The sequence below is a fragment of the Lissotriton helveticus genome, chromosome 7 (genome assembly GCF_964261635.1).
Source record: "Lissotriton helveticus chromosome 7, aLisHel1.1, whole genome shotgun sequence".
Lineage (NCBI taxonomy): Eukaryota > Metazoa > Chordata > Amphibia > Caudata > Salamandridae > Lissotriton > Lissotriton helveticus.
This window is the reverse complement of record NC_136068.1, coordinates 219,536,803-219,554,043: the sequence shown is the minus strand read 5'-3', so window position 1 is coordinate 219,554,043 and position 17,241 is coordinate 219,536,803. Positions and strand designations below refer to the sequence as shown.

Sequence of the window (17,241 nt, the reverse complement as noted above, 5' to 3'; positions counted from 1 at the left end):
CTGCGCTCAACGCAACATACACTCCAAACACCACTCAGTGCCACATAATTACACACCACATAATTACACTCTACTAAATGCAACACACACTCCACACAATACAACTCAGTGCCACATAATTATATGCTACATAATTACAATGCAACATACACTTCAAACAATACCACTCAGTGCCACATAATTACACTCCACACAATTACACTCTACTGAATACAACATACACTCCTCATAATACCACTAAGTGCCACATAATTATATGCTACCTAATTACATAGCGCTCAACGCAACATACGCTCCAAATACCATCAGTGCCACATAATTACACACCACATAATTACACTCTACTGAATACAACATACACTCCAGACAATACCACTCAGTGCCGCATAATTACACGCCACATAATTACACTGCACTCAATGCAACATACACTCCAAATACCACTCAGTGCCACATAATTACACGCCACATAATTACACTGCACTCAATGCAACATACACTCCAAATACCACTCGGTGCCACATAATTACACGCCACATAATTACACTGCACTCAATGCAACATACACTCCAAATACCACTCAGTGCCACATAATTATACGCCACATAATTACACTGCACTCAATGCAACATACACTCCAAATACCACTCAGTACCACATAATTACACGCCACTCAATGCAACATACACTCCAAATACCACTCAGTGCACACAATTACACGCCACATAATTACACTGCACTCAATGCAACATACACTCCAAATACCACTCAGTGCCACATAATTATATGCTACATATTTACACTGCACTCAACGCAACATACACTCCAAATACCACTCAGTGCCACATAATTATATGCTACATATTTACACTGCACTCAACGCAACATACACTCCAAATACCACTCAGTGCCACATAATTACAAGCCATATAATTACACTATCTATCTATCGCCCTCACTCTTTCTATCGATCTATCGCCCTCACTCTTTCTATCGATCTATCGCCCTCCCTCTATCTATCGCCCTCCCTCTATCTATCGCCCTCCCTCCATCTATCGCCCTCCCTCTATCTATCGCCCTCCCTCTATCTATCGCCCTCCCTCTATCCATCTATTGCACTCACTCTATCTATCTATTGCACTCACTCTATCTATCTATTGCACTCACTCTATCTATCTATTACACTAACTCTATCTATCGCATCACCACAGCATCACTCAGCACCACCACAACATCACTCAGGGGCACCACAACATCACTCAGGGGCACCACAACATCACTATGAGCTACTACAGCATCTGTTTGAAGCCTCTCTTTCAAACACTAATGCATGTCTGTATAATAATGCGGCTGCTGCTCTTCAAAGGTACAGGGAGCAGTTCACAGACGGTCCTGCCGGATCACATTTTGCAGCCGTACAATACCTCAAAGACGCGCTGACGCATTTTAAAGTTTGACGAGACAGAGCACTGCACTGAATTTCCACATTGGCCGCAAACCTTAGGAGGCTTTTGTTCAAAGCTGCAAGAAAAGTTCATGCTATCTGCTGCATTTCAATAGCTGTTGTTGGATCTGAAGTGTATTTCATGTTTGTCCTCAGAAAAAAAGAGCTTTTCTTCAAAAAATGATCACTGTTCTATTTATAGTGCACGCTGTGTACCTGTTTTAAAAGTGCGCTGGGTAGCTGGGGTTATAGTAACGCGAGTGATGCTCACACTCAGGTGCAGTTTACAGTAAAACGGCGGACCAGCAGCAACTCTGAAGATCGCACTGTAGCAGCCCACAGGTGAAGTCCCACATCGCCACTGTGGCTAGGACATCCCTGATCTCTATTTTGTTTTCTAGAAAGATGCCTCCCCTGTTAATAGCAGGCAAATATTGCTAATTATTTTACCCAGTTGCTATCACAATAGACATTAACAGCAGGAAACCACATCCAGCGTTATAAAAACAAAACGTAAGTACTGCAAAAAAAAATAGCCAATGCCATTTACAATACTAAAAGCTCAAACTTATCCTAATGCGAGACCTATTGCATTGCAAATGCTTGTTTTTTTTAGGTTCTTGTTACCGGCTTTGTTCGTTTGTCTATCAAATAGTCCTAGCAGACACTTTTCAGGTCCTACTTAAACCTTACATTTCTGGACACCTTCTGTTCATGTTCTAATGCCCTTCCCCATTTTATGTTGTTAAATTCTCTACTTGTGTTACGTTCCCATTTCAATGTAATTCTTTGTAATCCCTCTTTAGTTGCGTCTGAGACAGATCTATTTAACCTGGTTACCAGCCTGCGACTGTTGCCAGCTGTGGATAGCAGTTGAAGAATCTCATATGTTTGTGGTTTGGCAGTGTTTTGTTTCCCCATCAAATGTTTTTCATAAATTCCCAATGTATCAAAATTTGGGAAGTCGGAAGGTTAAATCCCAAATCAAATTCTTTAAAGGTATCCGTTTGCCTGCTTGATAAAGAGCTCCCGTAGGGATTAGTCTTGCCTATGATCAAGTTAACAAGCTAAAAGCCCTGGAATAACCCCAGGCATATGAGTGCAGTTTAATCTAAACTGGATACTTATTTTCTCTTCTGTCTGTTTACTAGTAGCTGGTAGACAACTGCACCCTGATAAGTCTCAGGACCCAGTGTACCCATTGGTATCAAAACGAAGTCATCCCCAGAAAAGAGCATTGGCCGTTTGAATTTCTTGATCTTTGATATGTAATGAGCTACTTCGTATACTATACTTTGTAATACAGAGTGAAAGGGTGGAACCCATCAAACACCTTTAATACGCTTGGCTTAGTTTTGAAGTGGGCACTCGGTTTACGTTTGTGATTAATTTTTGTTTGGACATTTGTTTGTGTATTTGATCATTATGACTGCTAGGAGGCTTGCAACCATTAAATGGCTTTTGTCTTTGATTCAAGTTCCTGTCTACCAGTTAGATCAGACATGGATAAAAATCCATATATGCCCAGAAAGGCGAATTTTCTACGGATGTGTATTTGTGGTTGAAGTGGTAGATTACTGAGACATGGCAATGGCGTTGAGTTGACTGGTCTTTCACCCGAAGGTTTCAAGCAGGTGAAGAACACATGGTGGCAAACAGGAACCTGCCCATTCTTCATTGGTATTCAGGCTTATGAATGCCACTATTGCCTTACGCTGCCACGCCAGATCTTTTCACTCTTATACTCTGTCCATTGAGTCCCTTATTCTTATTCATAATGTTGACTTGGATCAAGATCACAAATGCAGATTCTCAGAACCACTTGAGAGAGAGAAAGCCAGGAGCAATGTGAGAAGAGTTAGAATAGCATTGGGGGATTTCAAGGGAGGTGGGGAGGGGGATTCAATGAGGTACCAGTGTAACTACTATGCAAGAGTTTCCTGGGAAAATCTGAAAGAACACTATTTTCGTTTGTCGTCTACCTTACACGGCCACTCCTACTTAGTACCTGTGTTGAACTACAATGAATGTACAAGCTCACTTGTGTCTCTTTACTATGATGGCTGCTATCCTGCTCCCTTGCCTCTAGCATTTCCCACCTTTTTGCGCTTACCTAACAATTTCTTTCCTGCAGCTTCTTTTGTGTGCTGTGGTGAAACTCTTTTTTTTTTTATTTTATTTTCTTGGTAATTCACATTTGCAGATACAGACAGAGAGAATAAAACAATAACAAAAACGGAAAGGAACTTTTGATACATATAACAAACAGTCAATTTAGGTGAATACATTAGCTTAAATAAAGCAGGAATACTAAGGATTTAGCAGAACAAGAAACAAGAAACATCAGCATGTGGAAAAAAGAAGAAAAAGAAGAAAAACGATAATTTTATACTGATTGCTCTCATTTATCCACAATCTCTATTGTCATTTTTCCAATTTTCAATTGGTTTCCAGATCTCGATACCACGTGTTCTTGACTTAGTTCCTTTACAGGCAAAAATCGCCTTCTCTTGATTATACATACCTAACAGCCGAGAGAGCCAAATCTGAAAGTTAGGAGGATCGGCATCCTTCCAACGGGCTGTTAATGTTATTCTATACAATGCTGTACCCAGGAAGAGAGCTACTTCTTCCGCCTTAGTGTGCCGCAGAGTGTTATCATACCCCAAAATATATAGGGTGGAAGATTCGGCTACTGGATGCCCAAACACTTCCTGCCAGAACCCAGCAATCATTGTTCTGAGTACTAGTAGTTTGTCACATTCATACAGCATATGTAATAAATTTGCCGTTGTTTTGCCACACCTTGGACACTCCGAAGTAGTCCTTTTCCCCCAAGCGTATAGTTTGGCCGGAGTAAAATATAAATCATAGATAGTTTTATATAGTTGGGCTTTCAGGTTAGCACACATAAACAGCTGTGATGATAGAATCAAAGACATGTCGATATCCACATTAGGGTTATTTAGTTTCCTCGACCAACCCACTTCAGTAGCTTCTAAATCATCATGTTGGTTTTCAATAAAGATGTCATAAATTGTACCAATCCTAGTCGCGGGTCTAGACATGCAATCAATTAAAGGGATATTATCCAAAGAGATATCAGCAACTTTTAGATTTAAAATTGTATTAATTTGTATAAATTTAAATACACTATTATTTGGGATGGCAAATTTGGATTGAAGTTGCAAAAATCTATCACCATAAGTGGGAAGTAAAAAATCTCCTACTGTTAATACTCCTAATGTTTCCCATCGTCTAGAAATAGCATCATATATTTGTGGTGGTAATATTGATGAATGCCATAGTGAAATATATCTATTGTGTTTAGGAATTTTCATATACTTCGTGATTTTCCTCCACGTTACCCAGGCGCTTGATATAACCTTAAACTTTACTTTCTTAAAGTATGAAGGTTCGACTTTTTTAATAACAAACCATTAGCTCTGTCTCCAATGGACAATTCGAATATTGAAGGTATGTAATTAGCCTCTGCTTCATTTTCCAATGGTTTAACGTGAAATAATGACATCATCTGTTGAAGAAGGGCAGCCCATGAATAAAATCTCAAATCAGGAATTGCGAGCCCGCCTCTGATAATGGGTAAAGAGAGCTTCAGGGTAGATCTCCTTATCTTCCCGTATCCCCATACAAATTTACTCATATGGGATTCAAGGCCCTTTAAAATTTTGTCATCCACTAAGAGAGGTATCGCAAGAAACAGGTATAGGACCCGGGGCAGGATATTAATTTTAAGGAAGTTACCTCTCCCAATGATTGAGAGATGTAATCCGTCAATCCTTTTAAGATCTTTCTTTACTTTTTGAAGTAATGGTTCATAGTTAATTTTAACAATCTCGTCTATTTTGGCAGATATTCGGACTCCTAGATATACAGCGGATTCTACCCTTCTAGGATCAATAAAGTTGACATTATTAGTACAGATGACCATAGTTTTATCCTTGTTTAGGGAGTATCCCGATATCTTGCCGAAGGCTTGGGTAATCTGTTCTATTTCTATTATAGCCTTAGTGGGTTGTGATGTTATTACTGCCACATCATCGGCGTATGCTAATATTTTTGTGTGGTGGGGTCCCAATGTAACTGGTTTAATTGCCTCAGCCTTCAGTAATTTTAGAATAAGAGGATTAATATATAGGGCAAAAAGGATCGGAGAACATGGGCATCCCTGCCTAGTCCCTCGGAGTATATCAAAAAGCCCAGATTCCTGTCCCATTACCAATACCCTAGCCTTCGGTGAGAAATACATTGCCTTAATAGATTTCATGAAACATGGTCCAACGTTTATTTGTTCTAGTATTGCCCACAAGAATGCCCATGAAACCCTATCAAAGGCCTTTTCGGCATCCAGGAGGACCATCGACATCTGGCCCCCCGTAGCATTCACGGCGTCAAATAGTGCGATAACGCGTTGGGTATGATCCGTAGTACCCTTTCCGGGAATTAAGCCGTGTTGCCAAGGGGAGACCAGATGTGCGATGATCCCCCTGAGCCGATTAGCCAAGATCTTAGAGTAAAGCTTTGAGTCAGAGTTTATTAAGGAGATAGGGCGATACGAAGAAGGCAACTGAGGGGGCTTTTCTTTCTTTGCGAAAATTACAATATTGGTTTCAAGCCAAGATCTAGGAGGAATACCACTAGCTTGAATCCCAATGAACAGATCAAGAAGTAGGGGCGTTACGGTATTACCCAGAATTTTATAAAACTCAAGTGGTATTTTATCGGGCCCTGCGGCTTTTCCCGAAGCTAGCTCTGCAAGAGCAATTTCCACTTCTGTTTGGGTTATGTCTCTTTCTAGATCCAGTCTAGTAACATTATTGATTCCTGAACCATCTTCATGCTCGGTTGCCCATTTGGATAATATTTCTTTGATTACGTTGTGATTTACAGAATCCTCATTCTTATACAATTCCCCGTAGTAATTTTGAAAAACTTCTAGAATAGATTCAGGTGTTGTATATTCTTGACCTTCAGACTCGATACGCGTAATGGAATTAAGAGATTGATTTTGGCGAGTTCTGAGTGCCAACTGCTTTCCCACCCTATCTCCCATTTCATAGATCTTATTTCGATTGGACTGATATAGCTCAGCCGTCCTTAGGGTAATTTTACTATTTATATCTGCTTTTAGTATCGCCATATCTCTTAAAACTGAGCCACCGTCACTTTCTTGTGCAATTAGCCTAGTATGTTTCTCTTCTAGTTCAGCTAGTTTTTGCAGCTGTAATTCATTAAGCATTGTCTCCTCTTTCCTTTGTCTGGCCACATAGCTAATTGTCTCCCCACGGATTGCGGCCTTAAAGCAGTCCCAGACCATATTTCTAGATGTGCTATATCGGTTAGAATCGAAAAACCCCTGCGCCCAAATTTTCATATATTCCACATATTTATTATTTACAAGTAGTTTTTTGTCAAAGGACCAACTTGAACGGGGTCTGAGCATGTTGTTTATGTCCAGAGTGAGCGATAAGGGATTATGGTACGAAATAGTTTTAGGTAGTTTATTGATTTGTACAGGACTAGCCTGATTACTTGACATAAAAATATAGTCAATGCGAACATATTTATTATGTGGGTAGGAGAAATATGTGTACCCTGGGTCTTGACCCTGCTTTAAGTCCCATAGATCGACCAGACCTAAACTTTCTTTTAATTGAGAGACAGCACTATAAACTTTCGGCTTACGACCAACATATTTGGATCGCTTTTGATTCTGTACTACTCTAGCTCTGGGCAAAGAAATATTAAAGTCCCCACAAAAAATCAATACCTGAGGCCAGGATGCAAGTTCTATCTCCAGATCTTTAAAAATTGAGGGATCGTCTTGATTAGGGGCGTAGATAGAACATATTGTAATTCCGCTCTTAAGCTCCGCGATCACCCATCTGCCTAGGGGATCGGCCAGTTTACGCGTAGCCTCTCCCAAAAAAGATCTCGTTAATATGGCGACCCCTCTTGTCCTTGTTGTTTGGCTAGTGCATACCAGTAGGTTAAACCCCGGGATCTTCAATATTTTCCTTTCTGCCCATGGAATGTGAGTCTCCTGGAGACATATTATATCGAAGGCATTTATCCTTATTAGCCCCCACATTTGGTCTCTTTTTTTTCCTATCATTGAGCCCTGCCACATTCCAGGAACATAGTTTTATCCTCGCCATATTATTGTGTAATTGTATTTTGAACCGAGTCTGCTAAGAAAAAAATAAAAAACAAACAAGACCTTAGTACCCTTAGTATTAATATCACAGTTTAAGTTCATAAAAGCGTATCTGCAAGTGCAATCACCATATTTTTCAGTTTTCTCCTCCCTCCCCCCCTCTCTGCCCCACCCCTTTACCCCCCCCCCCTCTTGCCACCCTTTGAGGCAACCTGGGTTTAAACTCACCCAGTTGGTAGTGGCTGTGTGGTCCGTACGCCTAGGCTTGCCCCATGCCTGATAATTTTTCATCCTAAAGGAATGTCGACCATATATCAAATAACAGTAATGACTTTGTCAGCAATATCGCCTTGTATATACTATAAAGATCGTTGCCAAATATTCAAATCATATTCAAATTCATATAGTATGCATATCATCATTATTTTTTTTTTTGAAGTTTACAGGTATTATCAGATAGTCATATCATATCCTGTCCATGCTGGGTTTCCTCTTCCATTTATTTGCCATTGCTTTGTTTCGCTCTCTCTGCAACCTCTTTAAGATAGTCCTCCGCCTGGATTTCGCTTAAGAAACTCCTCGTTGAGCCTTTGTGGATTATTTTTAGACGCGCCGGATTTTGTAGAAAGACCGTTGCTCCCAGCTTTTCAAAGGGAGCGAAAAGTTGTTGCATTCGCCATCGTCTTTCTACAGTTGCATGCGCGAAATCCGGTCTTGCAAAGAACTTGAATCCCTTGTATTCTCTTTTAGCCGTAGGTCTAGCCAAGTCATATATAGTGTCACGTACTAAAAAATTTCCAAAATTGACTAGAAATGCTCTAGGGTATTGGGGTGATTTCTCTGAGCGTTTTGGTAGTGACAGAGGGAAACGATGTGCTCGGCAGACTTCTCTGTCCATTTCCCAGGAATTGAGTTCCGGGAAGGATGATTTTAAAAGGTTGGTCATAAAGCTTCTTGGGTCACTTCCTTCTGAGCCCTCAGGGATCCCAAGAAATCGAAGATTATTTCTTCTTGCTCGATTTTCTTGGTCTTCAGCCTTTGTCATTAAATCCTTGATTATTCCTTCATGCTCCTTTGCCTGTAGTTGTAGCTTACCGACATCAGATTCAAGATTTTCCACCCGGACTTCTACGGAGCACATTCTGTCGGAGATCTCCAAACATGTGCTGCCCACTTTGTTGATAGCGCCTTCCAGTTTTTGAATAGCGACATGATTCCTTTGGCTATCTTTTTTGACATCTTGATGGAAAGTTTTTATCGATTCAAGAACTTCGCTTAGTGATGGCTCTCTATGCTTCATCTGCTCGTCTTCATCAGGGAGGTCAGAAGTATTCTTATTTCTTTCAGATTCAGAGTTTGCTTTTCGATGGGAACCTTTGCGTGACAGTTTAATTCTCCCTATGATATGTTCTGGGTTGCTCCCAGGATCTGTGGTTTCATCATAGATTTTTTTTGAGTGCCTCTTATGTCTACTTCTTTTTTTCCCCAGTTTTTTTATTGGTGTACTGACGTGTATAGAGGAATTTCTAATTCCAATATCTGTCGGAGAGGATACTTTCGTGACATGTTCCTCCCGTCTAGGGTCCTCGCTCTGGTCACTCTCTGCGCTGGATTCGCTGGAAATTGATACTCCGGTCTCATAGATCTCTGACTCAGATCCGTCCGATATTTCTACTGAGGCATGCCCTTCCATCGCTGGGTTTGTATTCGAGACTGAATCCATGTTGGGGCCCGATCTGCTTTCTTACCTCATATTGACCCGTTCTAAATACACAGCTGAGGGTGCTGCTTGTACGGCAGCAGTGATGGCATTATTTTGCACGCCTTGTTGATCGATTGTGGTTAGTACTGTTTCATTGGAAGAGCAAGTCTGTGGTATATCTTTGATTGCTGGACTAAATATGTTTGAGATTCTTGGTTGAGAATCTTTCAAATGACCGGTACTTTTAGCTGCAGCTTTTAAGTTCTTAATTGTTTGTAATCTTTTGGCCTTTTTTTCCAAGAGATCAAGGTTCTCTCTACTTACTGGTTCCTTTTCCGTCTCTTTCGCTTTCTCTTTTTCCTTTGTTTTCTTTTTCAATTTTTCGGTTTTCTTATAAGATTTCTGTTCATTCTCAGTGACTCTATCTTTCCCATCTGGCATATTGGCTCTTATTTTACCTTCGTTATTTTCATTATTGCTTTCCATTGCCTTGTAGCCCCTTGTTTCAGGTCGCCTCTGTATTTCTTTTGTTTTCTGAGACCCTTGTAAATTGTTAGTCTCTTTAATATTTCCTCTGCCATCTGAGCTCTCTGTCCTCTCATGGCTTTCTTGTTTCTCTTGTTTCTCTTGGTATCCCTGATCACCCTGAGCCTGGACTTTTGCTTTTGTGTCAGTCTCTATCCGAGTCTCTGTTTGGAGTGCTGTGGTGAAACTCAAAAGAACTCTGAGCAAAAAACGTTAATAAACAGCCTATTCCGTAGCCCCCTCTACCTACCACATATAACAACTGCAGAGATCTCTGTTCCTCCAGATGCCCATTGCATATGTCATCTGTGGGTGACACTGGCAGTATTAGCTCCTGCTTTTTGGGGTATCCATTTCTTGACCATTTCAAGCAATGGACCCCCCCAGAATTCTGGTTTAGGGGACCATCACCAACCAGGGACTCTCTAGGACCAGGTCTGTTACTCAAACACCTGATTCTTAGAATACATGTATTTGACATGTATTTGTGGCATTTCCAGTGATTTCAGTGGACCAGATACCGGTGTTGAGTAATGGGCACCTACACTTCTTAGATTTATTTTCCATTGAGAGCAACACCTAAAACACATGTTGATGGGAGCATTCCTCTATTAAGGCTCCTTTTGTTGTTCGCTAAAACCAAACATTTATTTCCATCAAAGTACTTTGCCAATCTGTTGGTAGATCTGTCAGTCTGTAAGAGGGAACAGTCAGACCCATTCACAGCTACTTGCCAACACAAATTTTAGGAAATCGTACAGATTTCAATGCATTATCTAATGCTACTAATGTGTTTTGTTACTTTGTAATTCTGTAATACCTTTCTGAGCTGTGGGTGTTCTGTGTGGAGTATTTGTGTTTGTATTTGGGATTTCCTGCACACAAGTGTATGATGTCATACCATTCTTCCTCGGCTCCCCTTATTTCCCAATCTAGGCTTGTCTCAATGTCCTCCATAATTAGTCACTCTTACTCTCTGCTGGCCCATAATTTCCCTCGTCTTCTAAGGCTAGTGTCTTCTAGTGCACGTCTCTCCTGTGTTAGTCGCTCCAACTGTCTGTCCCTTCCTGGTTGTACATGTCTTCATTGTCTCTCCTTGACGGTGCCTTCTCGTATCGCTACTGCTTTATCTTGGTTTCCCTCTAGCTTGACTTTGTGTCCACTTGTCCAGCTTTTGATAATTTACTCCCACCATCTTTGTGGCCCCTGAAGTACTTTTTTATTTTGTCAGCATTTCACTTTCAGATGAGGTATATTGTGTACTTCTCTTTCAAAACAAGAGAAACACAAAATCAGTCCTGTTTCCTTACTCTGGTTAATTAAGGCATTGATGTAGAGGCTACTCAGAAGCATTTTAGACAATTTGAGATTTGTATATTTTGGCTGAAACTGTGAACTCCGATGAAAACCTTAGTGATAACGTACATTTGCTCTCAGCATCTTCTGATGAACATGCTTCTCCTTCAGATGTTTGCAAGTATGTTAATACATCTTTGCCATTTACTGTCCATGTACTGCATTTAAAAAGTTTAATTCTCTTTAATTTACAGGATGGTACCAAAGTATTTACAGCTTCCTGTGATAAAACAGCAAAAATGTGGGATTTGAACAGTAATCAAGCTATACAAGTAGCACAGGTACCGTTTAGCATAGACCTTTTATAGCACTTTGTTAATGATTTTTTGTTTCTTTCAGGGTTCACTTTGCAAAGTAAGACGTATTCTGCAAATAATCTGATTTATTAATATATGTGTGAAAAAGTGTTCTGTTATTGTAATTGTATTGTAATTGCATTTATATATCACTTACTACCCCTGACGAGGCGTCAAAGTGCTTTTTCCGCGAGTAGCACGCTACTCGGGGACCCATAAAGGATTAGTATTGAATAAGTATAGTGCAATATGAAAGTAATTAAAGTGGTGGATAGGTTAGTCAGTTATTTGGATTCGGAAGGGGAGAGTAGTTGGGCTAACGGCTAGGGCGCTCGACCTCGGACCTGGGGATTTGGGTTCGAGTCTCGGTAACAACGCCAAAACCTCCTGTGACTCTGGGCAAATCACCTAATCTCCCCGTGCCTAAAATGAATGTGTGTCCGTCCTCATGTAACATAACTGGTGCTATGTAAAGCGCTCTGATACCCGATTCGGTTTGGGTCTGGTTCGCGCTATATAAAACTCTGCAAAAAAAAAAAAAAAAAAAGGATAGCGGAAGAAAAAAAGGTTTGTATTTATATATCGCTTGTTACTCCTGATGGGGAGTTGAACCGCCTTTTTTGTTTTTTGGGTAGTAGCACGCTACTCCGGAAACCCATAAAGGATTAGTGGAGAATTAGTATGGTGAAATATGCAAGTAATTTGAGTGAGTGAGTCAGTTATTTGGATTGCGAAGGGTAGCGGCAGGACAGAAGAGGGAAAGAGGTTTGTATTTATATAGCGCTTGCTACCCCTGATTAGTTTAAAGCACTGTTTTTTGGTGAGTAGCACACTACTCTGGAACCCATAAGGATTAGTATTAAATTAGTATAGTGAAATATGAAAGTAATTTGAGTGGTGGATCTGTTAGTCAGTTATTTGGATTGAGCAGGGTTGTGGAGGGGTAGAAAAGGGAAAAAGTTTACATTTATACAGCACTTGTAACCCTGATGGGGTGTTGAAGCCCTTTTTTATTTTTATTTTTTATTTTGAAAGTTTTATATAGCGCGAACAAGATCTTTGCAGATATCAGAGCGCTTTACAAAGCATGGCTACAAACAGGAGAGTAGATAACAGTCCATTAGGCATAGCGTGGTTGTAGGTAATAAGTGGGGTGAGGTAGGTACATGGGGGAGCATATTAAAACAGGTACATCAATAATGCTAATAGTACAAATAAGTGGGAGCAAAGACAGTCAGGTAAGACAATAGTACAAGTAATAAAACAATCACAGGGATCGAGCGGATAGTACAGGTCGGTGCAGAGTCTTTAACAAATCCACAGTAATAGTTCAAGTGTATTTAGCCATGAGGATAGCCTTTACTTCTTTCTTAAAAAGTGTAGTGGAGGAGATGAGCCTGGTTTCAGGAGGGAGTGAGTTCCAAATCCTGGGTGCCATTCCTGAGAAAGAGCGTTTATACGTTTTTTCCTTCCTGAATCTTCGAGGTTTTAGCAAAAGATTATTTGTGCCTCTAGTGTTTCTAGAGCCGCCAGTAATTGTCAGCTTCTGGTTGAGGTATCCGGGTGAGCTCAAGTGTACAGCCTTGTGTGTCATGCAGGCGATTTTCAGATGTATTCTGGCTTCAAAAGGCAGCCAATTCAGGGATTTAGGTCAGGGGAAATATGCGAGTGTTTTTTTGACCCAGTGATGAGTCTCGCTGCAGCGTTTAGAGAAGCTCTTAGGGGTGCAGTAGTAGTTAGGGGGAGACCGCAGAGGGCGGTACTGCCGTATTCTATTCGCGGGATGACTAGTGCTTGTACTGCAGTTTGGAAGTCTTTGGCTGGGAGGAAGGGTTTAAGTTTCCTCAGGGTATTGATTTGGTAGTTCGCTCCCTTAGTTGCCTTGCTGATATGTTGCTGCATGTTGAGATTGGTGTCGAGTGTTATGCCTAAAGATTTTGCTGAGTCCACGATGGTGGGTTGGACATTGAGTGCAGTTAGGTGTTTAAGCCAAATTTGAGTGGTAGAGATCTTCGCGGGAGGTGAGATCAGAAGGAACTCTGTTTTCAAAGCATTGAGTTTGAGATGATTATCGGCAAGCCAGGATTGGGTGCTTCTGATCGTTGAGTTCAGGAGCAAAATGTCTTTGGGGGATTGTAATTTGAGATATAGTTGGGTGTCATCGGCGTACATGTGAAAGTGTACATTGGATGCTTGTAGCAAGGTGGTGAGAGGTTCCATAACTAGGTTGAACAAAGTTGGGGATAGGGAGGATCCTTGGGGGACGCCTAGCGAAACAGGTATTGGCGAGGACATCAAGTTGTTGCTCTTGAATTTCTGCGACCTGTTGTGTAGAAAGGAAGTGAACCATTTGAGAACAGTCCCAGCTAGACCCATTCTTGTGTTTAATAGTTCGAGTAAATTATCATGTTTGACGGTGTCGAATGCTGAAGAGAGATCAAGAAGGATGAGGAGGCAGGTATTGTTTTGATCTAGGATTTGAAGGGCGTCGTCAATTATGTGAGTCATAGCAGTTTCTGTACTGTGTCCTGCTCGGAAGCCTGATTGATGAGGGTTGAGGAGATCAAACTGATCAATGTGTTTAGTCAATTGTAGTTGTGCGCATTTTTCCAACAGTTTGGCGAGAGTGGGGATATTGGTAATGGGACGGTAATTGTTTAGATCAGAGGGGTCGGCTGTAGGTTTCTTTAGTAAGGGCGTGACTTGTCCTACTTTGAGGGAGTCAGGGATGGTTCCTTGTTGAAGTGAGCTGTTGATAATTTTAGTCCAGAGTGGAAGGAGCAGAGGTGTGAAGACTTTGACGGCGTTAGCAGGGAGGGGGTCCGTGAGGTGATTTGATGGTTTCAATGTGCTGAGCAGTTTGCCAATTTCTTCTTCAGTGTAGGTGCCAAAGGATGACCAAGTAGCATTGTTTTTTGGTTCAGTGTGTGCTATGCAGTGGGGTTTAGCGTAAAGGCTTGCGTCAATGAGGAGATCGCTCTTTATGTTGTCAGTTTTTTGAATAAAGAAAGCGGCGAAGTCTTCACAGGAGGGTGCTTTGCGCATAGTGCTGAGTGGTTGGGGTTGTTCCTTGGATTGTGTTCTGATTAGCTCAAACAGTTTTCTCGGACGGTTTTTTGCTTGGTCGAGCTGGAGGCTAAAGAAGACTGATTTTGAGCGTTTTATTTTCCTGAAGTAGGCGTTTCTCTTATTCTTCAGGATTTTTAGGTGTAGTGCAGAGGGAGCTGATCTCCAGGTGCGCTCTGCCATTCGCATGGCTCGTCTATCCTCATTGAGACTCCCGTCGTACCATGGATTGGAGATTTTAGCGGGGATTCTTTTTAGCTGCATGGGTGCAGCCTCATTAATTATCGAGGTCATGGCGTTGAGATAGTGGTCAGTCAAGGATTGGACGTCCATAACGCCGGTAGGAGGAAGTAGGAGGTTGCAGCTGCCAGGGGGTAGGGAGCCTGGGTTGAGTTTTTTTCAGGTCTCTTTTCCCGATTTTAGGCTTGGAGGATTGGACCGGGTTGAGTTTGAATTTTTCATTAATGAAGAATGTGACAATATGATGATCTGACCAGTCACAGGGTTGGATAGACTCGAGTTGGATAGAGTCCTCTTTGGAGATGATAAGGTCGAGGATAGAGCCTTTCTCGTGGGTCGGGCTGTTGCATATTTGAGTGAGGTCAAGGGCGTTGAGGAAGTTTTTAAGACTATTTACCACCGCGTCATTGTAATCATTCCAGTGGAGATTGAAGTCACCAAGGTATATTTGGGTGAGCTGTCGTCCGAAATTGGTTGAGATCATATCCATGATTTGCTGGGCGAAGGTGAGATTGTCCCCAGGTGGGTGGTAAATGCCGTGAAGAGAGCATATCGGTTTGCCCTCACTGATAATATCGAGGCAGATGTATTCAAAGGAAGTTGGGGAGGGTAAGTGACTTTCAGAACAGAGAGGTTGTTCCTGTATATGCATGCAATTCCACCACCTATTTTGCCAGACCTGTCAAGTCTAATGATGTGGTAGTTGGGGGGAACCAGAATGTCCATTATAGGTGTAGAGGACTCTTTTAGCCAGGTTTCAGTCATGATGATTAGGTCAAGGTCCAATGTCAAGATGAAATCAGCGATGGCGGAGGAGTGTCTAGAGGCCGATCTGCAGTTGAGGAGAGTGCATTTGAGACGGGGTGTGTCGAGGGAGGTAGAGGGTTCTAGAGAGAGGGGGACTTTTCTAAGGTTATTAGGGATTGAGATTCTGTTGTTTAGTGTGGGGGGTCTGCGGGGGTTTGAGTGTATCGTGGGAATGAAGAGGTGTGTGGTGGGTGTGTGGATTAGGGGGGCTGGGTCGTAGGAGCGGAGGAGGGTGAGTATGTCTAGGTCCGAGAGAGGGTTGCATGGGCGACGGGGGCGAGTGTTGCGATTGTAGACGGGGATCTTGGTCCAGTGTGGGGGGTGTAGAGAGGGAGAGTGCGAGAGAGGGTTGCATGGGCGACGTGGGCGATTGTTGCGATTGTAGACAGGGATCTTGGTCCAGTGTGGGGGGTGTACCAGTGTGGGGGGTGTAGAGTGGGAGAGTCATCCGGAAGGGTTGGGGAACATGCTGGGAGGGGGGGTTGTGAGGAGTGTCTGGGGTGTGTGCAGAGTAGTTCTTTGATGGTGTGAATGTCTTCTTTGAGCTGGAGGAGGGTGGTCATAATCTTGTCCAGGGTGGGATGGGTGTTGGTGTTGGGGGTGGTGGGTGTGGATGAAGTAGAGCGGAGGTTGGTAGTGTGGGTGAGGGCATTGGTGGTAGGCGGAGAGGGCCGGGTGGAGGTTGAGTTTATTTTAGTGGTGATGGGGGAGCAGGTAAGGTAATGGGGGCTGGGAGTGGGGGGGAGATGGGATTGGAGATGTTCCTGTTGTGGGGAGGGGGAGTTAAATTAATAGATGTGGTGTCCTCTGCGGGATTAGTTAGAAGGTGGTATTGGGGACTGAGAATGGGGGGGGATAAAGGGTGTGATTTGTCGTTGTGCGTGTCGTTCTGGTGTTGAACTAGGGGACTGAGAGTGGGGGGGATAAAGGGTGGGATTTGTCGTTGTGCGTGTCGTTCTGGTGTTGAACTAGGTTAGACGGGTTGTGGGAGTGGGCTGTGTTGCAGGGGGTGAAAGGAATGGGAGTGGTATGAGTGGGGGTCCGAGGGTTGGTAGGGGGTGTGGGGGGTCGGCTGGTGTATGACGGGGAGAGATCTGTGTCTGTGATTGCGGAGTGTGGGGTGGTTACAGCAGGTGGGTGATTGACTGGGGTGCTGGGGGTAGAGGTGAGGTGCGTGTCGTTCTGGTGCTGAGCTAGGTTAGAAGGGTTTTGGGTGGGGGCTGTGAAGACAGGGGTGATAGTACTGGAGATGATATGAGTGGATGTCCGAGGATTGGAGAGGTGCTCTTTGAAAGTGGGGAACAGGTTGTCTAGAAGTTCCAGGTTCCTGTCTGTGGCTTGAATTAGGACAATCCCGTTATTGTAGATAGTAATGGTGGTTCTGCCTGGGAAGAGTTGGGATGGTGTGATAGAGAGTGTTAGGCCATGAGCGAATTTCCTGGTGGTGGAGACGTTGAGTAAGGTGAGGAACGCTTTTCTCCAAGGCGCTCTGCATGTGGTATGGAAGATAATGTCGGTGTCCTTTATTGGCGAGTAGCAGGCTACTCCGGAACCCATGAAGGATTAGTGTTGAAAATGAGTATAGTGAAATATGAAAGTAGTTTAAGTGTTGTATATGTTATTCAGT

General features: G+C 42.5%; 1 protein-coding gene across 2 annotated transcripts in view; it reads left to right on the top strand.

Moving 5' to 3' along the window:
• Positions 1-17,241, top strand: part of RAE1 (ribonucleic acid export 1) — a 134,467-nt gene that overhangs the window by 86,393 nt on the left and 30,833 nt on the right. For both annotated transcript variants that reach the window (XM_078651974.1, XM_078651975.1), the window contains one exon: positions 11,400-11,486. In XM_078651974.1, coding sequence (XP_078508100.1) covers positions 11,400-11,486 — 87 coding nt within the window. The remainder of the gene's footprint in view (positions 1-11,399; positions 11,487-17,241) is intronic.